Source organism: Phragmites australis, chromosome 3 (genome assembly GCF_958298935.1).
Source record: "Phragmites australis chromosome 3, lpPhrAust1.1, whole genome shotgun sequence".
In the NCBI taxonomy this organism is placed as follows: domain Eukaryota; kingdom Viridiplantae; phylum Streptophyta; class Magnoliopsida; order Poales; family Poaceae; genus Phragmites; species Phragmites australis.
The window spans coordinates 14,506,641-14,517,672 of record NC_084923.1 but is presented as its reverse complement, the minus strand read 5'-3'; the positions used below and the strand labels follow the sequence as shown (position 1 = coordinate 14,517,672).

At 47.6% G+C, this 11,032-nt stretch overlaps 1 protein-coding gene across 1 annotated transcript; it reads left to right on the top strand.

The window, feature by feature from the left end:
* The first annotated feature begins 8,949 nt into the window (after positions 1-8,949).
* LOC133911004 (uncharacterized) lies at positions 8,950-10,072 on the top strand. Its single transcript, XM_062353237.1, has one exon. It carries the CDS (start codon positions 9,267-9,269, stop codon positions 9,855-9,857), a length of 591 nt encoding a protein of 196 aa, XP_062209221.1. The 5' UTR covers positions 8,950-9,266; the 3' UTR covers positions 9,858-10,072.
* The last annotated feature ends 960 nt before the right edge of the window (positions 10,073-11,032 follow it).

The window sequence follows — 11,032 nt, the reverse complement described above, 5'->3', positions numbered from 1 at the left end:
CTGGTGTAGTGGTGTATATGTGCTTTGTGTTACTGGTATTCGAGGGAAAAAGAAAAGGAAAAGGCTTCACGTTACTGATGAGCCCATTATGTAGCTGCGGAAATGGGCTCAATGTTCTGCCCTTATTGGGCTGCAAGGCTGAGACTAGACTTTTTAGTTAAGAGTTTCCTTATGTGTCCTCTACTCGATTTAGCTGCGTGGAAATCGGACCCAACAAACACTTTCTTATTACGTGGAAATCATGGCAGAGGTAACGACGCTCACAGATCTGAATTTTTACTTGTTTGATGTTTGAAATACTAGTTATGAGCAAATGAACGTTTTTCAATATGTGCAGCGTCGTGCGATCGAAGTGTCGGCCAATGCTCCACCAATGTTCGGTTATTTCTCAATCTCATCATGGTACGTCTTAGGAATTCGTATCTTCTGACTTATTAGAGAAGAACAGTATTATAATATTAACCCTTTTTTTAAATCGTTAGATCTGAAATGGACGTACCAGATTGTTTCCTATAGCAGCTGTGAATAATGGCAGGGTACTGTTTAACCGACTCAGATTAATATATATTTCGATGACTTTGCTTCACAGTGTAAGAGGATACGAATCCAAGTCTTGGATGGGTCTTTATTTTTCTAAATTCTCGATTTTGCAGCCTGTGTACGTACTAGTTTATCAGGATCAAACGTACATTTCGCCAATACCTTCAATTGAAAGCAGCTTCTTTGAGAAGCTAGCACGGCAAGGTTAACGTTCTCAACAGGACTTAAACTTGCCTAGTAACCAGATGGACTTAAACCTCTGGTCGCCTTAAGCTGAAGCTCTCCAAGCAGGGGTTAAACATTCCAAGCTCTGACTCTATCTAGTTCAGAGCACATGCTGCACATCTAACCACTCGACCACACTGCCACAACCACTCCGAGGTCAACGTTCTGCGTCCCGTGCTTAAACAAACGGAGGCGTTTTGACCCACAGCGCTGCAAACGAATAACAAAACACGCACAAAATAGCCAACTACGCCGTGGTACTGGTACTTGTATGGTTGGAACCAACGCAGGAATCTCTGTGACCCTGTCGCTCTAAGAATAAGGCGCGAAGATTTCCATCAGAACTTGTGTAGCATCTTCATCTTGACGCCCCAACTAATCCACGCAACACAACAGAATCGCTTGAGCAACAAGCGAACAGTCCTTGTCAAGCTGATCAGGAGGGGGAAAAGAAAGACGAACTTAAATTGATTTCTCACCAACCCAGGCGTTGGGCTGGCCTGATTGGCAACGGCAGGTCTATCATCTATGGCCTACGGGGGCTCGATTAGATTAGAAGCTCCGGCAGCAGCTGGTCCAAGGAGAAGAGGAGAAGACGAGGCTTGGAATGAATTTTGATATGCGTCCCGGCGAACCGAAGCTTCGTACTTGGGGTTGGTTGGTACACATCCCTCTCCGATCAACCGAAACCATTATCATTCCATCGACCGGCACTACGGCAGCGATTTGGCCAGGCTCAACGCGTACGCAATTCTGTCTTTCCTCGGCTTCGCTGGGGGCATGCAGAGGCATGAGATTCTGGAAGAGACCTCGTCAAATTCGGGAGGCCAAGTGTTTTGTTTCCTTCCCGTTGTGGACAGTAGCGGTTTTTCCTTCCCATTTTGGTCAAGGGCGTGAGTTAAGAGTAAGGCTACACCTACAAAAAGTTTTAAAAGAAATTACACGTGCTGATATGGACAACAATAACTTTGCATAATGTGCCCACCTATAACCTTTCAATTTATTGTTTGAAATCAGCATACAAGACTGTTATCATCCACGTCAGCAAGTAAATAGATTTTTGTAAAGCTTTTTGTAGGTGTCGCATTACTCATGGGCTAATGGTATTTTGAACTCCTTCAGGATTGTAAACACTCGAGGAGTATTACTAACCATTGACTTGTTCTGGCAGTAAACAATTAGTACACACCACACACTACTAAAATAACCCCAATCAGATGCAACCCATCAGAATCGGTTTCATGGGCGTCGATTCTGATACACTACCAGAATAGGCTTCAAGCTAGAAGAATAGGTAGTAAAATTATACATTGGCGTATTAATTGTGGAAAATGCAGTATGATCATCGAGGAATAGACAAGGTAGTTTCCCGCAAGAAAAGTATATAATTCGTTTATGCGTAGTGAAGACCTAGATGTATCCCTTCTTCACATGGTTTGTATGCATCCGCAAGTAGTATTCAAAGATTGTTTAGGACTGGAGTCTGGTGACTCAAGAGTAAGCTTCACATAAAGTATGTTTGGCACAGACTGTACTTTGCAGCAATGATGTTTGCAAGTAGAAGCATGGCAATTTGGCATCAGTATCATTGGAGGCAAAAGTACTTGAACCCAGCAACACGGTCGGACCAGCATTTGCCTAATTTTGTCCACACAAGTCCAAAATCTATCCGGTATTGGCCAGAATCGGTTGGTTGACCTCGACGTTTATGATATCCTGCTGGTTGGTGTTCTGGGTGAGTCAAAACGAAAAAGATGCCCGCGTCGCTCCTGAGGGTGGCCCCTGGATCCCTAGCGCCGCAGTCCCCTCCCACCACTCCTCCCACCTCGTCGCCGCCCGAGAGTGTAGCTGGAAGCCCGCACCACTGCAAGGACGGCGGCAACGGGGTTTTTTCTTCCCCTGCGGGTCGGCCCCCTCCTCACGGTAAGATCTGGGCGGCGGGCGGTGACTCGACAGTGTGGTGTCGGATGGCGGTGTGGTGGGGGCCTCGACGACACACGTGGGAGGCGCATGGGGGTGCTTCGTCGGGCTGGTCTCGAGACGCGGCTGGGGCGATGCTAGGGCGGGCCGCGTTGAGGTAGGGTGAGTGGGTAGTGTTGCAGCAAGGATGACTGCTCGGTCCTTAGCATGGAGCTGGTCGACGGCTAGGCGGAGGCGAGGGGCATCTGTGTGACCGTGGACGCAAGCACCACAAGACGACATGCGGATCTGGCAACGGAGAAGGGTTTGGTCGAGTCCAGTTTCTCTCAAAGCGGCGGTGTGGTCTGACGAGGCAGAGGCATCATGAGAGGATGGTGTCGTCTTTGACCCCAACTAAGCTTGGGGTGGTGTGATCCGGCGTGTGGTGGCCATGGTGGGTGAGGGGTGGCGTCCGTGTATGGCAACCAGGGTGACAACACGTTGGAGGCTGGCACTTTCTAGACTAGACTAGGCGTGGTGGCTACAACGGGTATGGGACGGCCCTCATGCGGCAGTGTGGGCGATTACCGGGTGCCTTGTGGCGGCTAGGTTCGCATGGCGGCGCCTAGTCCTGCAAGGAGTGTCCTTAGCCTTGCATCAGCCTAGGGATGTATGTGACCACATTGGGCTTTCGTTTGATGTTGTCGCTACAGCAGTGCAGTGGCTAGTCCCGCATGGCGGCGACTAGTTCAGCGACTGGGAGAGACATTCGGATCTGCATTGGGCTTGGATGATGACGGTGGTTTGGCCTCGCATGGCGGTGGCCAGTCCAATGCAGCGTAGGCTGCCTCAGCGGTGGTGCCTATTCTTCGCAGTACCCTGCATGGCAGTGACGAGTTCGGTGTGGCTCAACAACTGCTCCAGTGCTAGTGGGGTAGAGGCGGAGAGGTAATCGATGTGGCTGAACTATGTGCAATGAAGCTAGTGTGGCATGTGGTGTGGTGGCGACCGGTCACACATAGCGGCCGGTGCTAGGCGGCTGTGCGTGGCATCGAGGATGTTCTTGCCATGGTGGTGCATCCAAGCGGCGGCATGCGCGGTTGGGCCGTGAGTTGGCAACAACTGTGGGAATCGGTGACGTCCTAAGGGGGTGAATTAGGACACTAAAAACTTATTGTCATGGCCCAAAACCCGTAATCATGTATTTAAGTATAATCATGCATCATAAGTATCATATCTAATTTTTAAGAAATTTTATTTTAGAGTACTAAAACACCTCATTTTGAGTCAATCGGGTAAGAGAAAGAATTAAATTTGCACCTTCTTTCTCTAGCATGTGGGGCCCACCTAGTTGGCCGCCCCCACCACCTCACCTCCCTCTCTCCACAGCAGCAGCCCCCTCCCTCACCCACTCACTCACCCACCCACTCCCTCTCCCTCACTCACCCACCCACTCCCTCTCTATCTCATTCTCACTCTCTCCCTCTCCCACCTGCTCTCCCCCCCCCCAACCGAGCCAAGGGAAGAAGGAGAAGCATGGGGAGGCCATGAAGGAGGTCCCCGGCAAGCTCCCCTACCGCAACCCATCGAATGTCGTCCTCCCTGTCAAGCTCAAGCACCTCAGACACCTCTTCTTCCTCCTCAAGCCGGCCACCACCCCCTGACGTAATCTCGAGCTCCGGCCCTTCCCCAACTCCTACAACCGAGCTACAAGCTTGCTAGGGTGTGATGAGCATCTCAACCCCCTCCCATTTCATTCCTATGGCTGGATCTATCGGCATCGAGCTCAAAAGAGCCCAACCATGGCCGTCACCACCATTGGGGGCAATAGCCAAGCTACAATCATTTTTGGCTTATGCGTGTTCTCCTACGTAGTAGAGGAGGTCAAGATGATGTTATATATCTAAAATCCCCACCCTAAAAGCTACCAAAATCATTACTGGAGAGATCTCCAACGAAAATCAACATTTCTGACCTCATCCGTAGGTTCCAGGTCACAACTCGGAGGTTACAGGTGATCATAGCCAAAAATACCCGAGGACCCCCACCCGGAGGTTTATCCAAAAATTCTAGAAACTGGAAGTTCCAAATTCAACCTGGAACCTCCGGATTGTATTGTTCATCATGCATTTTTCCTTTTTTATTTTCATTGCTGAAACTTATAAAATTCATAATAAATTCTCTGTAGCTCCAAAAATTGTGAAACCAATTTTGTTGTTTTCATAATAACCTCCTATGCCTATTAAAAATATACCCAACTCTGAAATAATTAATTAATTTTTTGAGATAAATTAATTAGGTTAAGGTTTCATTAATTCATCGTTAATTCTTTACAAATCCAAAATTGGTAAACCAATTGTGCTAGTCTTCTTATGACTTGTTCTAACTAGGATACATGCTTTCATGCATTATTAAATATATTTTATGGTATTTCATCATATTCTTATTGTGATGGTTTTCTGTTCTTTTAGTGAATGACGTTCCAGAGAGTAATGGGTTTCCGCGGGAAGGTTTTGTGGTTGATCTTGATTTGAAGCTTAGCAGCAAGGCAAGCATATAAACATATTTTTCCCATTAATTTGGATCATATATGTCTAATGTGATCATACGTTAAGCATATAACCTATGTTGATACATTACACCCCGTCTTGAGTTATTGGTGATCCATCTTCTTGTAACCGGGGTTTAATTTGATGATGGTCTAGTGAAAAGTTAACCAAAATACTTAGCCATGCATAGATTCTTTGGTATAAGTTGACTGGTGGTTCAACTCCCGTTCGCGAGCTATAAGCTTTAATTACTGTCACATTGATAACCATGTTGGGTTGATGGTTGAGTAGTTGAAGGATCGAGATACGACATAGAGAGGGGGGGTGAATAGGCACTTTTTCAAATATTATAATAGAACAGCACATAAAAATAGATATTGAATATTCCGATATAAACATCAGATGTTCCGACTTAAACCGGAAGTTTCGATATATACGATTGCAACTTCCGATATGCCTGAAAAATGAACTTAGCTAGCTCTTCAAGCAACAAAAGCTAAACTATGAAATGCTTGATGCAATATGGTATGATGCTATTCAATTTAAAGTAAAATCAGCAAGCACAAAGTCTAACTCAAGATAGTAAATGAATTACTCAAATTTGCATAAGAGATAAGAAATAACCAAAGATGGAGACACAACGAATTTGTTCCCGAAGTTCGGATCCTTGAGGTGATCCTACTTCTCCGTTGAGGGGCTTGATCGCACTTGAGCCATGTGTCTTTCAACCCTTTTTCTCGTGATGTTGCACAAAGCACTCCTTAACTCCACTTGGTATTCGTTCCCTTTCAGAGGCAGAATCTGGCCTTCACAAACTCCTTACAGTGCACAACAAGTGAATCAGTGGCTCGTGAATGACTCCTAGCTGTCTAGGATACCTCAATATCCAAGAGTAACAAATGCACACGAAGCAAAGCTTGGAGATGAAACCTAGTGCTCAAAGATGAATTTGAAATCACTTTCACTAGATCTCTCACTCAAATCCCCTTCTCAAGATGTAGAACAAGGCAAGGGAGAGGAGAGGTGAACTTTAGGGCTCTAGATAGGTGTTTTTTTTGTCAAGGCAACAGCAACTCAGAGAGGGTATGGCAAAGGGATATTTATAGGATATCCTCCAAAAACTAGCCTTTATATACCTTTTCAGCCCACATTAGAACTTCCGACCTTAAGATCGGAACTTCCGATCTATTCGAAGTAACAGCTACGCCTTATTCTACCCAAACTGAAACTAGAAATATACACACATCGGAACTTCTAACTAAATACATCGGAACTTCTGATTCAACATGGAACTTCCTGAGCGCTCAAAATTTTAACACGCAGGACACTCCGATCAACATCGGAACTTCCGATCCAAAATATCAGAACTTTTGATTCAACAGAGAACTTCTCGAGCGCTCAAAATTTTAACATGCCGGACACTCCGACATATATCGAAACTTCCGATATGACCTATCGGAACTTCTGATGTCAACCGAACGTTTTAAAAACAAGTGTTGTGAATTGTATCTCTCATTCTAAGGATTGACTTCGAGCACTAAAATCATGGCAAAGCTTTCAATGTTGCATCCCTCTTAATAGTACGCCATTCCTATACTCAAATTGAAGTAAAATGCTATAACTATAGGAATAACCATGCATCATCTTCTTTCTTTATTTTAGGGATCGACAACTTCGTTTAGCTTTCATCATCGGATTTTTTACCTATTCAAATACTCATTGAACATATTATTCCCTTAATAGTTTGTCGTCAATCATCAAAAACCATATATGGGGCCTAGATACACTTTCAATCCTGGAAAATGCTCTAGTGTAGTCAACTCTACATCACCGGGCCATCTACCGTTCAAAACTCTTTTGCACCGAAATACATCTCCTGAAAAATGCTCTGGCATGTATATTTTATTGAGCACCAGACCATCTGGTATGTTCTTCCGAAGAGACCTCTTCTGTGACAAAACTCTCTGGTGTGTAATCTTTTGTGAGCACGGGACTATCCGGTGAGTGCAATCTTCTCTGAACTCGTCCAATTCAAACTTTCTTGAGTTCTACTTCAGTAGCTTCTTCGTGTATTGTATCCATAAGATCTACTAAAGTATATACTTGACAAACATATTGGTCTCATTGACTATACTATCATTAATCATCAAAATCATATACATGTCTTAAAAGAGTCATGTTCACTACAACAGCGTGGTGGGAGGAGGATGTGCATGGGTTGCAAGGCAGTGCCGCGCATCCCCGGTGGCAAGGCAAACCATATCCGAGGTGTGGTGTCCTGCGACGGGTGTGGGATGGCGCCCGCACGCAGTGATCAAGGCGAAGATAGTTTGCGGCGACCTCGATGGTGACTAGATCTGGTTGAGTGCTTTGACCGGTGGGTCTGTGCGATCCTGCAGTGGCACTGTGACGACAGGTCCCACATAGCGACGACCTTCTTGGTGCGGTGCGGTCTGCTTCATGACGACCTTCCGACATCGCTCAGTCGCGTCAATCGACGGCTGTGTGCACGAGTCGGGGTGACATGACGGATGTGCCTATTGAAGGCTAAAGGGGTGACATGGGGGTGTAGCAGGTGTGGCGAGGAGAGGACAAGCTCTGTGGGCACATGACGACGCGGCAGCAAGCGGTCACGCATGACGGTGTCTGTCTCGATGTGCCATACGCGGGGCAATCGTCCCGAGCTGGTGGAGTGCGGTGGTGTGGCGGCGGTCGGTCACACATAGAGGCAACCGATTTCGGTGCAGGGCGACCGTGCCCGGCAATATGACGAGTGATGTTGTGGTGGTTCGTTTCAGTTGTCGCCGCGTGTTGTGGTCCTATATCCAACCGATCGAGTAGATAGTTGCTTCAATTGCTTGTTTGTTTGGTTGTTGTATTTGTTATTTTTTCTTTTTCTGATTATAGCCTCTGAAGATTATACTCTTATATTTTTTTCAAGCTATATCAATACGGTGCCGTTGGTTTCAAAAAATATCCTGCTGGTTGGTCGGCATTGGGGTGAGTAACATTTTCGTATCTCATAAACACGTCGGACATGCCACAGATTCATTTAACCAGACCACAAAAACATTGAGGCAGCTTATCAGATCATCTTAGCTCGCCCTAGCTGTGCCCTGCTCATTTTTATTGTCAAATCACAAATCATGAGAGCACGCACACAAAGATCACGCCCGCTGCAAAACGCGGACAGACACCAAACTATTCTAGTCGTCAACTAATACCCCCTTATAAAAACAAACAACAACGGAGACTTTGATTCTGCTCCAAGCAATTTCGTAAGGAACCGAGGAGTAGCTAGCTCATAGCTGAATGAAAAAACAAGAGAAGGGTGGAGCCCCAACGACAAAGCGGTCGCACGTCACCTTCGTCGCTGAGACAAAAAGTACGCCTGCATCCATTTCGACCGAACTCACTACCAGTTAACCAAATCAAACACACATTCTTTAATCAGCTGTCTAAACCAGCAGCTATATATTTCTCCTGTAATTTTTTTTTCACCTTTTCCAATTCTTTCTGCCCGACTCTATGCTGTTTGTCTATCGCCCCGCCCGTTACGCTTGGAAATCAGCCTCGCGTGTGCACTCCCTGCTATGTCCTACGTCCATGAATCTTCCAACGAAATTTAGGTTGTAGGTCTAACCCAGCGAAAGATCTCTCTGCGAGTTGAGTGCGTTCAGAAGAGAACGGCAGCGCCAGTGCACGGAGAGAGCTACAGGGCCGTGACGGTGGTGTGCATCGTGTGGGGGACGAGCCAACGCGGCAACGACCTCACCACTGGAGCAGTTCGGTTCAAACCGAACCCGCCATGTCTCGCCCGACCACATCCGTTCCACACCAACTAAACCCCTCCAGACTTTTCCTAATTTTACCCGTAGTTTTCTGTGCTGCGTTCGGGGAAATTGCCAGAAATTCTTTGCTCCCGTCGAGTCGTCCACGGTTTTTAATACCCTCCGACCCGACCACCCCCTGCCCCCGGCGCGCCATTGGCACCTGGCTATAGCTCAGCTCAGCTGCGTGCGTGCGTGCGTGCTTAACCCATTGCTGTGCCTGATGGGCAACCTGGTCTCGGGGGGTGCGGCCATGGGCGCGAGCGGCGGCGGGAAGGTGGTGATGGCGGACGGGAGCGTGCGGGCGCTCAGCGAGCCCGTGTCCGTGGCGGAGCTCATGATGGACCACCCGCGCCACTTCGTCGTCGACGCGCGCGTCCTCAAGGAGCACGGTGGTCAGCAGCAGCAGGGCGCCGGAGGGGCCAAGGTCGCGCCGCTGCCGGCCGACCACGTGCTGGGCGCCGGTGGGGTGTACGTCCTGCTGCCGGCCACGCGGGGGAAGGTGTCGGCCGAGGAGGCGCGGCGCATCCTGATGGCGTCTCGGTCGCTAGCGCGGTCCCGGTCAATGCCCGGCGGGCTGAGGCGGAAGCTGTCGTCCAGGAAGGAACGTGGGGCGGAGACCGACGGCCCAGCGCAGCGCGACGCGGCCGCGGTGGAGGAGCAGATGGAAGACGAGGCGGCTAGGCTGGACGGGTTCGAGGAGCACCGGCCGGAGTTCCTGAGCCGGGAGCTGTCGAGCAGGGGGTGGAAGCCGAGCCTGAGGACCATCGAAGAGCGCGTGGCGCCCAAGAAGGTGCCCCATTGGCTGTTCTGATCCATTAGCCGATCGAGTAGGCTTCTTTGATTCGCCATGCATCTAATCGTCTTAGTTTTCTCTGTCTCAATGAATGCTTGTGATCACCTAGTCCATCAAATGCATGTACAGAAGATGGCATCGTTTGACTTGCATGTGATGAGCTGAGAAGCACAAGCGAAATTTGCCATGTAACTGCAGGATTAGATTAGATATGTTTGAGGGTTGTGTCATCACGTGGAAACGCCTTCAACTGAATTTCCATGTTCCCAACTGACATTATTGTACATTTCCTTTCGCCTGTTCTTGAAACCTTTACCTCGGTTGCATGATCCTAAATAAATGGACCTAAATCGATTCAGACTTTTGTGATGGATTGTGATATTAAGTTCGCTTGCGCCTTAATTCAGCCACGCGCGTCAGTTGCTTCAGGAGTTGAGGTTTGCTTGCGCCTGAATGTCAGGCTGATGCAACTAGCATGACTGTTCAGCAATTACGAACGGAGCAGCATGTACTCAGAAAGAGACGGACTCTAAATTCAGAGTACTTTTTAGTTGTCTAAAAAACTAAGTACTTTTTATGTGAAATTTAGGTGCAGTTAGTAAAAAGAGTATTCAAATGACTTCTTGAAATCTTCTAGAAACATATTTGCGGCCACTGAAGAACGAGCCAAGGGTGAGACCGATTTCCCCTTTCCTCAGCTACAGTCAACATCATGTGGAAAAGGTGCCTCCCAAGCCATTCCTTCTCCGGCGCCGATTCTTGCGCTTTCCCCTCCTCTCCGGTGGCTCTCTGTCACCAGAGGGGGGAAACAGGATCCTGTGGCCGGTTTTATTTCTAGGCTTAAATTGTTAGATCTAGATAGGTTTAGCTATTAGGTTAGTCCATGGTGTTATATCTGTCATGGATGTTTTGTTTTATTTTGTTCTTCTCTAGTGTGGGACTTCCAGGTGCTGTTCTCTTCGACGATGGTGCTTCAGTGGCCCATGTGTGTGGTTCTAGGATTGTTTTTTAGTCTCCCATGGTGGCTTCTTTGCAGGGGGCTCTTTCCTCTCTATCGGTTCCCCTGGCGTTGTTGGTCTTTTGTTCCTTCGAGCTGCCTCTGATGATGCTAGCATCTATGGCATTATCTCCGATAGGAGCTGTGCGAGGTATGTTTATGGTTATGTGATGTGTGTTAAGTGTTTCTTTTGCTA